Source organism: Lytechinus variegatus, chromosome 17, assembly GCF_018143015.1.
Source record: "Lytechinus variegatus isolate NC3 chromosome 17, Lvar_3.0, whole genome shotgun sequence".
Lineage (NCBI taxonomy): Eukaryota > Metazoa > Echinodermata > Echinoidea > Temnopleuroida > Toxopneustidae > Lytechinus > Lytechinus variegatus.
In genome coordinates, this window is record NC_054756.1 from 8,638,400 (window position 1) to 8,653,999 (window position 15,600).

Here is a 15,600-nt window from a genome sequence, read left to right on the forward strand (position 1 = left end):
ATTCTTTCCTATATTTTCATATTGTATTGTATTTTTTCCTTTCTATTTTCTTTTCTATTCTATTCTAATCTACTCTATTCTTTATCTCATCTATTCTAGTCTAATATCTGCTCTATTCTAATCTTCTCTGTTCTTCTCTACTATATTAATTTCTTTTCTTTCCTATATTACTTGTATTTTCTATTCTATTTTTTATTCTATTCTATTTTCCATTTATTCTACATTCTATTCCATTCCATTCTATTCTATTTTAATCTACTCTATTTTACTCTACTCTAAACATCACCACCCAAAACATTTTCATCATTCACAAGATACCAAAGAAAAGACACAATAAGCACTTATTTCCAATGCAATAAAATATCTTTATTACTTGCTTTCACATATTTATGTATTCAGCCTTTATCTACAAAACTCAGAATATATATATATATCTATCACATCATCAACACACCACACTAACACATATCACAAAAAGCATACTCTATCAAAAAGCAGACAAGTCAGTATTTCTTTCTTTTCAGTCTTTTCAGGTATAATCTACACTGTAACTATGTTTAAAAAAAAATACAAAGTCAAGGAATTTGTTATTTCTTTCTTCTTTCACTGCGCCTTGGGCACTCTGCCGAGTGGATTTGGCGCATTACAAATCACATATATTATTATCATTATCATTATATATACATATAAAACCTTAGCGTGCCATTGCAACTGGATAATACTGTACGTCATTCTATATTGGGGACTTTTTTTAATGACAGGATTGCTTAAGAACAAAATCATTAATCCACCCTTAGTGAAATTTCCTTTACAACAGAAACAAAGCAGTCACTAAACATTTTAAGTATCAAGGAAATGTAACACAATACGATAATCAAGACTACTTCAAGTGTTACTGCACACTATATATACATATATATATGTAAAAGGACTATCAGAGATACTTTAAAGAGGGAACACAACCCCAATGGGAAGTTTTGTTGTAAATTCAAATAAAACATCAGAAAAGCATAAAGGCAAAAGTTAGAACAAAATCGGACAAACAATTATGTCTCTTTATGCTGGAAAAAAAACGTGATCACTTTACCGAAAAGAGACTTCAAATTGGCCACACAAGTGACGTCACTGTGATGTGTGATAAAAATTACCCTTCCTATTGCTTTAATACATAGAATATAATCTTTTGAGAAAAAAAATACCACAAATATATATTTTACTAGCATGATGACTTAAACCATATTTATGTTATTTCATCTGATTGCACTTGGGGAAAAGAGAGTTTATATGAGAGAAAGCTGCAAATTCATAGAAATACTAAAAGTACAGGACAAAATGGGAGAGTATAACCCTTACCATTTGCCGCAATCTACTCATGAAATACCCAATTTGAGATTTACATGCAACAGTCTTCAATTCCAATTTTGAAAATAGATCATGGAATATAAGTGAGACAGGTCCAATGGCTATACATTTATAGCACACATTCTCAGAGCATAATTGTCTCACATGAAATACATTAAATAAAAAAGAAACCTTCAGAGAACATGAGCACTGCCTTTAATCAGTACAGGAAATGATCATACAAGTACATACATGAAGACCAGACAGGAAATGATCATACATGTTCACGAGTGGGAGAAGACAGGAAAAAGCTGCATGCATGCACAAGGCCTCTTTTTATATAATTTTTGTATACAAGGAGTTAAAAATACATTTTTTCCCTTCGATTTACAGGATGGGGTTGACTGTTGGACAGGAAAAATACAACTCAAAGCAAAACAAATAGTTGAACAATGGTTATAGCGAGGTGTACAATGTATTATTGCACTTTGGTAAAGTGTCGAGGTTGACAGCGGTGGCAGTTATGGGACCTGTTGCAAAAATTATACTCTGCCATCCAATTGTTCCTTCTAAAAAATTGTTGATTGTGATTTGCCGCATTGAGTATTGTTACCATGGTAGTTTACCATACAGTTAAGTTACCTTGACACTGACAGTAAATTTCATGCAATGGGCCCCTCTTTTATCTACCACAGCATCCTCAATTAGAATTGACAGGGACCGTAAGGTTAAAGATGACTGGAAAAAGACAAGGGAGAAGAAGAAATGCAAAGATATAGAGATACAGAGAAAAATAGATATAAAAAACGAAGAGAGAGATTAAGACAATACAGATAGAGTGAAAGGAGGAAAAAGAAAGAGATATAGAAGGTGATACTATAGGAATTTATGGATGGAGGAGAGAGAAAGAGAGGGAGAGGGGGGGGGGGGGGGTAGAAAGTTACAGGGGAAAAGTAACAGATAGATGGGAAGAGATTAAGAGAGGACTAGCTATCCATTTGGAAAATCAATAACTTATCTACTTTCATAATATTGCACATTACATACATGTAACAAACATGCATGGCTCGGCATAGACTAAAATGACGTTTCATGATCACTTTACAAAATCAAAAAGGCATTATAGTGATTAAACCAAAACAACAAAAACTTTGTTTGGATATCAAGATGAATGCAACCACCTTTCTCTCCCCTGGTCTACGAGCTAGATGTGCTTATCGATTTGCGCATGATACAAATATATTCCACACAGCTACAAATACATAAGCATGCCGAGGGCTAACATATCAAGCCTTTTCATAAAAATCTTCACCATTATACAAAATTATTCAGTCATTCAAGGAATATATTACCCTATCAACACAAGCACGGTACAGTAAAACCTGCCCATTAAGGCCATCCAAGGGGAAACAGAAAAAATTGCCACTTGAGAGAGCAATATAGACAGGTTCTATAAACACATACTTGTCCTCAAATGGGAAAAATTTTGGTGGCAAAGAAAGACATGTTTTCACTATGGACAGGTAGCCATTACAATAAATTTGATTTATAGGTGTAAAGTTAAGTTTACCATAGTCGTAACTCTAGGATCACACAAATCTGCCTGCATTGACCTTGACTGTGATCTGTTGACTTTGGCTACTAAAGACAGGTTCTAACTATAGACAGGTAGCCATTACGATAAATTTGACTGTACAGCGCATACAGGTAAGTCTGCCGAAGTCATACCTCGTGGATCACAGAAATCTGTTTGACATTGACTGTGGTCTGTTGACTATATGAGGTGAAATTAAGACTTGATAATAAACACATGCTTATCATACTAGTAATATATTCTGAAATTTGCTTTAACTTCAATTACGCACCTTGTATAAGGTCCACTTATGCAAAGTTAAGTCTTTTAATGTTCTTACCAATGAGGGAATACAATTTTCACATTCATAATTGGATATCTATAATTTGAAATTTTGAATACATCCTAACACAATGGCAGGCAACAAAAGTAGTGTATTATTGGTGACTGTACATGTATGTTGTGCTTTCCTCAATCTCCAGTTTAATGGTAGTCACTTTAACATAATTAAAATGACCAAAGTGTACTTCATCAACTTGTAAGTTCAGTTTATGTTCAATTTCAAGGTTTATTAGAGATTAATTATAATCAGATAAAGGGGATAAGGACAAGACAATAAGGACCATCACTTAGGGTGCTATTATAAGCAGAATGCTTACGTCTATACGAAAATGTCTTTCACAAAAGACTTCTCAAACAAAACTTGAAATATTGCTACAAATTCAATTAAAGTTACATAATCAAGGTTACTAGAGTTGTGATTGATCAAGACCAGTGTTCTGTTACACTATAAATTGCAATCCGTTGTAAATATCAGTTCAATTTATGATTAACTGTATGATTATATGTTAAACATTACCTGCAAGAAAGAATACAGAGCATTCCCAGTGTGTTTACAGGGCTTCAACAGTGTGTTAACAGTATGCTCACATTGTATTCACAGTGAATTCACAGTATGTTCAAAGTGTGTTCACAATGTGTTCAGTGTGTACACAATATGTTCACATTGTGCTAACAAAGCATGTGTTCACTGTGTGTTCAGTGTGTCGATGGCATGCTCACAATAAGTTCACATTGAATTCAGTGTGCTCATGCACAGTGTGCTAACAATGTGTTCAGTGTGTTAAAAAATGTGTTCAGTGTGTTTGCAATGTGTTCAGTGTGCTCACTGTGTGTTCAGTGTCTTCAAATTGTGTTCACAGTGTTTTAACGATGAATCCACAGTGAATGAACAGTGTGTTCACAATGTGTTCACACTGTGTTAATAATATGTTGAGTGTGTTCAGTTTGTTTACAGTGTTCACAATGTGTTCATAGTCTGTTCAAAGTGTGTTCAGATTGTTCACAAGATGTTTACAGTGTGTTCAAAAGTGTCCATAGTGTGGTCAAAAATGTTTAAAAAGTGTGTTCACAATATGTTCACAGTAGTTTCACAATGTGTTCACAATGCATTTACAGTATGTTAACAAACACAGTGTGTTCACAAAGTATTCACAGTGTATTCACAATGTATTAACATAGCAGACTAAGTGAGGTGAATCACATTGCTCAAATTCAAAACTATGAAGAAATAATTTCACACTGTTTTCCACACTGTGGAATATGTTCATTCAGCAGGGTTGTACAGTTGATACAACTGTAATGTATGTTGTTTTAATCAAGCCCAGCTGTTCATGTGATTTGGTCCGTAGCAGTCATTCCTAACAATTACTGCATTATCATTTTTTTCTTTTCTTTATTTATATTGCAATGAATCAATTGAAATGATGATTGTTGATTGATTCATGGTACATTTGTTTCCCTCAAATTAACTGTTGCCAGTTTCAGTTGTATACTTTTAATTCATGTTTCTTTTTTTATATTCTTATACTGACCTGGATGGAGGTAAAGGGGTGTGGGGAGGAAGACCTGTGGGTCATGGTATTTTAGTTAACTAAGGTAGGACAACCAAAGGCGAGAGTCGTTCATCTAGGAGCTGCCTCTCAAAAGATTCAGAGGATTTTGAGAGAAGCCGACATTGAGGTTTGTCTTAGTTCCTCAAATAAGCTTCAATCTGCCCTCACTACCCATAAGGACAAGCGCATCTCCAAGGACCTCCCTGGAGTTTACCGAATTCCTTGTGAATGCGGTAAAGTTTACATCGGAGAGACGGGTTGTTCCTTTAACACTCGGATTAAGGAACACAAGGCCCATGGAAGGAGAGATGAGAGGAACAAGTCTGCAATCATCGATCATGCTCATACGCATGATCACCGGATCCTCTGGGATGAGAGTAGACTGGTCATCCGTGTCCCCTAACTGGCATCAGCGGAGAGAGTCAGAGAAGCGTTGGAGTTTGAGGAACATAACACTGTTCCTCAAGACAGCGGCCTCTAACTCAGCAAAATCTGGCATACCGTTCGAGACAAAGAGGCTAATTTACCTAATTGGCCTATCGGGACTTTTCACACACGTGTGAGCACTGCAGTGCATGGGCGGAAGTGGTGGCTTTTGTCATTCATGCTAATCCTAGGGGGAATGATAACTGACGGCATTTCTGGTCGTCGCTGGTTTTGCGCGCCCAATTTTTTTGTGTTGTCACCCACGTCCGCAAATGTGGATGTCATGTGATTTATCTAGCCAATCAGAGACATGTACCCTGCGAGATACCGTGCATACGGCACTTCGACAGAGTATATAAGGCCTGCTTTTACAAACTTTGCTCATTCTCCTGAGGACGAAGAACACACTTGTCGAAATGTCAAGATTGGGTGGTCCTTTTCAGGACCAACACTTGCCCAAGAAAGATACACTGTACATGGTGTACCGTGAATCCTACTACACTAATAGGGTTAGTTAACCTTTTCCAAACCCAGAATGAATAGTGATATTTAACGTCATGTGGGTGTCAGCTTTCACGTGAAATGGGTTATTATTTGCTGACCCCAGACTTTGTTTAGAGCATTGAACATGGTTCCATGACATTTGCTATGGTGACAATTGCTCCGGTGAGAAATCTGCATGCTAAGCTAAACATAAAATCAAAAACTCAATTACAATCCCAACTAACCACATGCCTTCTGAGATATATAGACAGGAACAAATGTGTTGTCACCATTCATGGCATACCAGAAGTAAAAAAACAACCGTGTCTAATTTAAACGAGGCAAATATCTTCCAATGATCACTTCAGCAAAAGAATTGTGTCCAACTTTATTGCAATTACAGACCTGGACGCCGTTACACAAAGGTTAGCGATTAATCGCTAAATGAAATGACCAATCAAGAACCTCGTTTCATGCGCATTTAGCTAAGTAGACTGACTATGAACCAATCAGAATTGTTCTTAGAAATAAGCGAGCAATTGCTAACCTTTGCGTTACGGGACCCTGGTGGGTGTTTCGTAAAGCTGTCGTAACATACAAACTACTTTACGCACGACTGGTGATCCTTTCTTGTGCTATGTGGTATCCCAATATAATTGATTTATGACTTAAGACCATGTTCCAGTCATGCGTAACTTTACAAACAGCTTTATGAAACACCTGCCAGACCAGAGAGTTTTATGCCAATGATAAATGTATATTAATTTGAACTATAAGACAAAATCCTGAATAGAATTTGAAGATAAACATAAATTACTACAATGGTAGGAGAGCTTCCTCAGATCTACACATAAAAAAAGTTAGCCACATCTGCAAAGCTATTCACTGTGAAATAGAATAGTTGATAACTAGGTTACATGGACATCCTACATGTATAACTTATGGACCGATCCCGATGGAATTTCCCACATACACGCAATGGGAATGCCATGTATATTCATTTCCTAACCTCACATGGTAAAGTAATAATATGCAACATTTATATAGTGCTTAATACAAAACAGATGTATCTAAGCACTGCATGCTTTTACCTCAGTCTTAAAACTGCTACCCTGATCGGGAGCATCAAGCATTCAATGAATTCCTTCCTACCGGGTACCCATTTACTACACCTGGGTCGAGAGTGGCAAATGTAGATAAATGCCTTGCCAAAGGACACTAGAGGTGCAGTGGGATTGAACCCTAGACCTTGTGGTTTGCAGTCCTGAGACTTCTCCACTGAGCCATAACACCTATAGTAGTTACTATTACCTCTCAAACTCTGGCATGACATTGCCACATTAAAGGGGAATCCAACCCAAATAAAAACTTGATTGTATAAGGAAAAGAAAAATCAGACAAGTTGATAGGTGAAAGATTGAACAATATCGGACAAATAACAAAAAAGTTATGAATTTTTAAAGAGTTGTAAATATTGGTAATCACTTTACCCATGGAGACTTCAAATTGGCCGCATATGGGATGTCATAGTGAATGTAAGGCAAGGACTACTCTTCCATATACTCCAATACATTTTATGGCTAAAATGTCATTTTCCCCAAAAGTTTTATTTAAAATCATATTTTTCTTTTATGAGGACATAAAACAATATACTACCTGGGCTATATTTAGATTTCTGCCCCAGGGGAATGGGTACTTAGGAAAAAAACCCACAAATCCCTGATAATTAAGTACATGGCCTATGGGAAAGTTGTCCTTGACCCTTGTCATAATTTACTTACCCAGTTGCCAATTTGAAATTTACATAGCATTAGTGATCTCAATTTTAAAGCAGCTGTAACTTTCTTACTGCTTGTCAGATTTCTTTCAAACTTTCACCATTATGTTTAATTTATTTTTCTCCTTCCCAACAAAACATTTTATGGCTAAGGCTGGATTTCCCTTTAAGAGGGGAAGCTCACCCTGAAGAAGACATTGTTGTAAATATATCAGAAAAAAAATTAAAAAAACATTTGTGAAGGTTTGAAAAAAATCCATCATAGATTAAAAAAGTTATAAGAATTTCAAGTTATTGATTTGTGACATCACACACAAGCGGCTGTCCCATGAAATATGAAATAAAATGCATTAATCTCAATTTTCAAACTTTTTGTCAGGGTTAACTTGCCCTCTAAAGCAGGTAAATAGATGTCAATGATTCAATTCAATGGGAGTGACAGCTCAAATTGGACAAGAAACAACATAGTCAAAAGAAGTTTCAAATTTGTGGACGGACGACAGACAAAATTAAAATAACAAAGATGCATTGCACATGTCTGAATGAACTTTGATACGTGTAAGTACATCTTATAATTTTTGAAGGGCAATTCCTTGAAATATAAAGGTCTTGCTGCTGATAAGTAGGACCTTCACAAAATTTCTAATCATAATTCACCTTTTGTTTTTATAAGCTTTTGGGGCTTGGACATATAGAAAAAGGATGAATTTCATGGAATCACCCCAATATGAAGATAAAATATTAAAATATCTGTGGTTTCAGTCTGCATACTTGATGTGGTGTAGAGCGGCACACAACACCTCATCAATGTATCTTTGGATCATTGCTAATACTTCCTGTAAATTGTACTTTAAGTTATTTGGCCACTTATCCAAAATAATAATAGCTCTGTTTCATAGCAATTAACCCATGAAATGGATTCCATTTTCAAGTCCTAAACTTGATATCATCAACCGTACCACTATCTCTTCTCTAATCTAAAGAAATAAAGACAATTCTGTGAACAAAGAAACGCATTTGCGTTTAATTTTCAAGATACCCAATAAATAATAAATACATGTTATGACAATATTCAAAACGCACTCTACATGTCAATCCATAGTTTTGAAGTTATACACGATATTGCAATATACATTGAATAATTTCAGGGGATAGAGCATTGCTTAAATTAAATTTTGCACATATATGTATATCTGAATAAATATTGATATTGCAAGGCCCATGTTTTGAAAGATTTCTTAATATAGCAAGTTCATAATTGTACAAATTGGATCATTATAAAATAACAAATTTAAGCCCATATCATTGCACTATATTGCAACATATTGTTGACTAATCTATTAAGTACAGATTATTTCAGTCATGGGGTGAGAAATTAATATAAGTGTAATTTTGAATCGGAAATACGGAACAAGGAGATATGGTAATATTGAATAAATTTCATTTAAATCTTTGGTATACTCATCATGAATAGTTTGAATATGAAAGATGAAACATAGCATCCCATTTCACCTCTGCTGTAATCTTGAAAGGGCTCTGCAGTCTATCTCGAAGATGAAATTTGACTTGGACGCACGTTATGAGCAGGAGTGGGGGATATTTTCAAGGTGATTTTGCAGGAGCTTTTGGAATCTGTCAAGCGAAACTGCATTAACTATTTGAAGAGGGAGTTTATTCCATTCAGGTGCAGATCGTTGGGCAAAAGCAGATTTGTCAATAATGCCTCTTGGACGATATGTCTGAAAACACTCGTCGTGATTTTTCCTGGTGACAGTGGTGCTTAAGGAAAAGAATTTGTCTTGGGGTAATGCAGCAAGGTCAATCACAAAATTTAGTCTTTACTTTACTAGGTTTATGGGGATACCAACCCATATATTTTCATGTCTTAATTCATAGCTTAATCTTAATCAAAAGTGGACTTGATGTGGAAATAAACAGAATCCTGAAACATCACAAAAGCAAGCTCACTGAAGATATTCGCTATCATCTACCCACTCCTAAAACTGGCAAATACCACTTGGTCTACACCTGCTGCGTCTACTACATCTTTGGTCTAATTCCAAATGGATCTTATCCTACTTGGTCTACAAACCATTTGATCAAACTGCCATTAAGTCCATTTCCCACTTTGTCTAAGTCCCAGTAAGGCTACATCGACTTTGTCTAATTTCCACGTGGTCTACCACCAATTAGTTTAAATCAACGGCGGATCCAGGGTGGGGGGGTGCACATCCGGTCCATGCCCCCTCCCCCCTTGACAGTCATAGTTAATATTTCTAATGTAAATATGTCGCCCATATACAAGTGTGCCCCGTCTTTCGAGAGTCACAGCAAATATTTTTAATGGGAATATGCCATTGATATATATAGAAGTGAGGACCTTTTTTTTAAGGGAAAATGTGCCTCCCATTTTGGAAAAATCCTGGATCTGCCCCTGGTTTAATAGGTTAGATGAGCTATCTATGAACCATATTTTCAAAGTGTAAAAAAGAAATTATACAAAGTCTAACTTAGGCCCTCTGAGTATCAGACTAAATGCTAGTTACACTAGGTATTAGTTCAAGTGAGGTTTGACAAAATGGTAATCAAGCCAAATTGATAGAGCAAGTGGGTTTAGCTGATGATGATGAGAAATGCTCTGAGTATGAGACGAGACCATCTGCTAGTACTAGTATGCTACACCAAAAAGATACCAAGCCCTCTATCAAAGAAGCCCTCCAGCCTCATCCAACAGCTGTCTGGAGAAAACAGAGGAATATTTGGAGGGAGGCGAGCAGGAGGACGAGCCCAGATGCGGTGTGGATGCGGTCCGGAGGAGCAGAATTATACTTGCAAGGGATGTTGACGTTCCTAATGATGGGGCATTTGTTTTGCATGACAAGCGAAATCTTGTCGTCGGTGTGGTCACAGGTTCCATTGATGATCCTGAAGGCTCCAGTTGCAGATACCCTAAAGAACAAAGAGATAAAATAGTATTATCATTACTGTCCAATATCAGAGCATACTGCACAAGTGCCAAAAACTAATAATCCCCATAGGCTTGTGTAGACAACTTGCATTACTTAGCCTAATAAAAAAAATGAAGGTTATCACTGATTCGGTTTGAGTAATGCAAAGTAAAGGAAAAACATATTGGATAGATTTTCACAATCAATGACAGAAATATTTCTAGTGTCATATTCTAAGCTTTACTGTAGAAAATGTCACATAAGCACCATTTTTTGTAAAACTTTATTGGATGGCACACATAAAATGTCAAGAAAATAATAGCATAAAAGAATTATAAGTGACTTCAGATTTACCACACCTACCTTATAAACTGTGTTCATTTTGTGTTTTACAATTACAGATTTCATTTCGAAAATGAGGAGATATACGCCTCAATCATATGAAAAATGCACAAGCAGGTTTCTGATATTGAATTATTAAATAGGTAAAGTGCGTGCTCAAACTACAATTTTAAATAAAATCATTAGAGATAGTTTAATTTTAAATTCTAACTGCCGGAAAAATGCAATACAGTGTATTTATTTTTTTTATGGGTAAATATGCAATAAATATCTTGTATACACGTAGTTTTGTTTTAATGGAATGCTTGACGATACCAGAGTATAGTTAATGACCATTTACAAAAGCTTAAGACCGGCATTAATAAGGAAACCGTTGGAAGTACACTCACTTGTTCGTGATTCTGCAGTTGAAATTGAAGAAAAGGCTTTCTTTGGAATCCTTCCAATTCTGAACGACCAGCAGGTAGAGATTGGTTTTAGGTAGAGCTGTCAGATAGTAGAAACCAGATTTGCACGGACCGGAGATGTTACCCGTGAGTAAACCGGTTGAACCTGAAATTTAAAAAAATTACGGAGTATGATGTACATGATGGTGGAAATGAGGAGGTGATGATGATATTGACGCGAAAGTTATTGGTAGTGATGGCACTGATAAGGATGATAATATTGATGCTGCTGCTGATAAGGATGGTTATAACGATGATAATGTAACTGGAGATGATGATATTGATAAAGATTATGATAATGACAATGTAACTGGGGATGATATTGATAAGGATGATGATGATGATAATGACAATGTAACTGGGATGATGGTATTGATAAGGATGATGATAATAATGATGATGATGACAATGTAACTGGGGATGATGATATTGATAAGGATGATGATGATAATGACAATGTAACTGGAGTTAATGGTATTGATACTGTAGATGACGACAATGTAACTGGAGCTGATGGTATTGATAATGATCAAGATGATAATGACAATGATGATGATGACAATGATGATGATAATGATGATAGTGATGATGACGACAATGATGATGATGATACTGATGATGACAGATGGTGATGATGATGATATTGATGGTTTTACATGAATAATTGGCCGAAGATTTAAATCGAGATATCAGTCAACGACAAATCTGCCAATCGATCGATCAATCAATCAAACAATCAATCAAAATCGCTGTCATATTTCATACCTAGAGCCGACGAGTTTGCCTGGTAGCCAACCACATCTTGAATGCAACCACCAGAGTTTGAAAATGAAGGGATTGGACCTCGATAGCGATAGAAATCATCAAGGTCTTCAGGTGTCTTTGGTATACCATCCAAAGAGACCTAGATGAACAACAAAAAAAAAAAAAACCTAAAACAAATAAAACAGAAAAGTTGACAAAGCAAAAAAAAAAAGATGTTTGATTGCAAAGGAATTTTGATCATGACCTTAACATTTATTTCTTAATAACAGAAGAATATGGCAAAATATTTATGAAGTCTGAATAAATGCATAAAGGGTTCGCATTCTGTATTCCAAATCATTCATGGGTAGCCATAAGTTTGAGAATAAAGGCTGGGATGGAAAAGACAATTATTGAAAATATTGCATGCTTCTGACACTTCTTTGTAAGCAGAAAATATGTTCCGATATGTAACATCTTTGCATTTTGCGATCCACATGCAACTTGTTTGCTTAATGAATTACACAACTGCTACATTAAGGTAAAAGCTACGCTTTCACTTTTTTGCACATGCATCAATATTTGGGTTAAAATTTTCCCTATTTTCGTCCTCTTGCAACCATACGATATTTATTAACTTTCAGAAAACAACTATAAGTCAAACCCTTTTACATATCACTTACAATAAAGTTGCTACACTTAATGTTTCAAGAATATTGATCTAGTACTATTCTCTCAACATCATTGCTAATCAGTAAAATACATACTGAAAGTTATTGGCTCTCTCTGGAACGGATCGTGCTGAATTTTCAAACATATATGTTATAGAATAATATAGGCGATAACACTGACCCTTGGGGCACCGGGAGAAACACTGCAGCTTCCCTGGAAGTCAATCTGTTCCTTACGCTGGAAGAAGCTATGACGATAGATAAGATCATGCATGATTTCACCCTCTTTCTTGCCAAGTGGGACTCGGTTGTATTTACCCGTATCAAGATCACTGATGTTCAGGAAGATCGGGTCGGTGATAAGCATGGCAAAGTTATCAAATAGGTAACATCTGAATAAGGATAGAGCAAAAATCAAAAAATTATTTTTCAACTAGATGCTTAAATGGCAGGTATTTCAAAATGCTCATTTGGAAAGAAAGCATGAAAACACACAAATGACTCGGAATGCCACTTTTCTTAATTATAACTCGGGCATAGAAACAAACCACACTTTGGGGGTTCAAAATAGGTTATTCCAATTGATTTTTCTGACTCATTAATTCCTCAAAGTCTATAATAATGGCATCTCTGCACAAGTCAAAGAAGTCAAGCGTATGGGGGTGTCTTGGTCTAGTGGCTACGACTCTCATCTTTCAATCAGAGGGACGTGGATTCGAATCCCAGCCTTAGCATGTTTTCCTTTAGCAAGAAATTTACCCACATTGTGCTACACTCAACCCAAGTAAGGTGAATGGGTACCCGGTAGGATTTATTACTTGAATGCTTTTAGTGCCTATTTGGCGGCTCAGCTACAGCCTGGGTAATAATATAATACCAAGTATCAAGTGCATTAGAGTATATCCAATTATAGTTGCTGCACTATACAAATGGACCATATTATTATTTAAGAACACTTTTGGTACTTCATCAACTGGCTGTTCCTCACCTTGTTTGGCAACCTGGTTCGCCGTTTGGACACCGGTAGTAGTCTCCGCATGAATAGGGCATGTCGTTATCATGCATGATACTGTACACATTCTTGTGGAAGTCATTGTAGAGGATGTCCAAAGAGGTAACCGCTTCCACCCTCTCAGAGGCGCAACGGGTGTTCTTGGTGTACCCTAACGCTTCGCTCTTGTAGCACTTCCCTTTAGGGGTAAAAGGGTAATGGAAGATAATTAGGATGAGGTTACAAAGTCAAGAGTCTTCATAACATGGACTGAAGCTACATGCTATAAAAATTTTGATGGCATCAATCACCCACACCCTCATCATCATGACCACCTTATTATCATCATGGCCATCATCCTCATTATCATCATCACAATCACAAACATCATCACCATCATTTGATGGCATCAAAATTTGGTGCCATCATTTAACATCAATTAAGTCCATTGATACTCATTTAGAGATGCAGTCCTTGTTGGTTTGATGTTTGATTCCTTAAGGCCAATTCCTGGTAAGTGATCCCCTAAGGGTCCCTCTTCTTGTTCTCATTACCATTACCATCCTTGCCATCATCATCACCACCCTCCTCATTATTATTGTCCTGGCAATCACCATAATCACAAACATCATAACAATCACCATCATCATCACCATCATCACCACCATCACCATCATCATCATCACCATCACCATCACCATCATATTTTCCTCTACTTTCTCATCATCACCATAATCACAAACATCATCATCATCATCATCATCATCATCACCATCACCATCACCATCATCATCATCATCACTATATCCTTACAATCAAAATCCCTCACCCAAGATGCAGTCTTTATTAGTCTGACACTCGCATCCTCCGGGCAGCTTCCCGGTCAGTTTCTCACAAGACTCCCTCGTCTTGTTCTCCATCCCTTCAAAGACTGCCTGTGAGAGGCTGATGATCTTCCCTATCATCATCATCATCATCATCACCATCATCATCACCATCATCATTATCACCATCATCATCACTATATCCTTATAATCAAAATCCCTCACCCGAGATGCAGTCTTTATTAGTCTGACACTCGCATCCTCCGGGCAGCTTCCCGGTCAGTTTCTCACAAGACTCCCTCGTCTTGTTCTCCATCCCTTCAAAGACTGCCTGTGAGAGGCTGATGATCTTCCCGACCCCCGCTGCATCCATGTAAGCTGTGGAGATGGTAGTCTTATCGGGGTTCACAATCACCTTGTGAAACCAGGGCCGTCTGATGCAAAAAAGATGAGGATGATGGTTAAAGGATAAATGTGTATTTCCCTTTACCTCTTCTTTTTTAATATTCACCTTGTAAGTAGGTCTACCAGTAATATATAGGCCTACAGATTAGTGGCTGTATTCCTAATTTAGTTTATATGTTTATTCTTCACTTAATACATATTATAGCTATATATTAATTTATAACTAATTCATTTACAATATTGTCAGGAATTAAGTTTCAGGTTTTTCTTAAGTTAAACTGATCTTAACATTTCGTATGATTTTGATATTTTAAATTAATGTATGTATATGTTTATAACCACTGGAAGTGGGGCAGAAGGCGTATTGCCACAGTTATTCAGTTAACTATTTCTACCCCTGGCAATCCAGTGGTTAATTTCTATCTTATTGTTCATTCTTTGATATCTGAATTGTATGTATTCTTTATGTTCTCTTCATTTTGCCAAATAAATCATAATAATAATAATAGCAAATTCAATATCAAATGATTTAGGTACAATGGGCTAAATGGTGAAAACAACAACTATATATGTTAGAACTTCATGTTGACAACAAATGAGGAAGGGGTGGGGCAGTGTGAAATTACAAACTTAGCGAAGGAGAAAGATAATGAGAACATATTGTTTACCCCTGCACCACCACCCCCAATCAACCCCTGACAAGATGGGGGAGGGGGATACACAAAAAAATAAGT

The 15,600-nt window shown here is 36.4% G+C and overlaps 1 protein-coding gene across 1 annotated transcript in view; it reads right to left on the bottom strand.

The window, feature by feature from the left end:
* Positions 1 to 7,479: 7,479 nt before the first annotated feature.
* LOC121430641 (voltage-dependent calcium channel subunit alpha-2/delta-1-like) overlaps positions 7,480 to 15,600 on the bottom strand; it is a 50,041-nt gene continuing 41,920 nt past the window's right edge. The window contains exons 18-23 of the mRNA XM_041627961.1: positions 14,687 to 14,895; positions 13,635 to 13,836; positions 12,828 to 13,038; positions 11,997 to 12,135; positions 11,175 to 11,337; positions 7,480 to 10,444 (exon numbers count right to left, since the gene is read on the bottom strand). Of these exons, the coding sequence (XP_041483895.1) occupies positions 10,219 to 10,444; positions 11,175 to 11,337; positions 11,997 to 12,135; positions 12,828 to 13,038; positions 13,635 to 13,836; positions 14,687 to 14,895 (1,150 nt within the window). The 3' untranslated portion in view covers positions 7,480 to 10,218. The remainder of the gene's footprint in view (positions 10,445 to 11,174; positions 11,338 to 11,996; positions 12,136 to 12,827; positions 13,039 to 13,634; positions 13,837 to 14,686; positions 14,896 to 15,600) is intronic.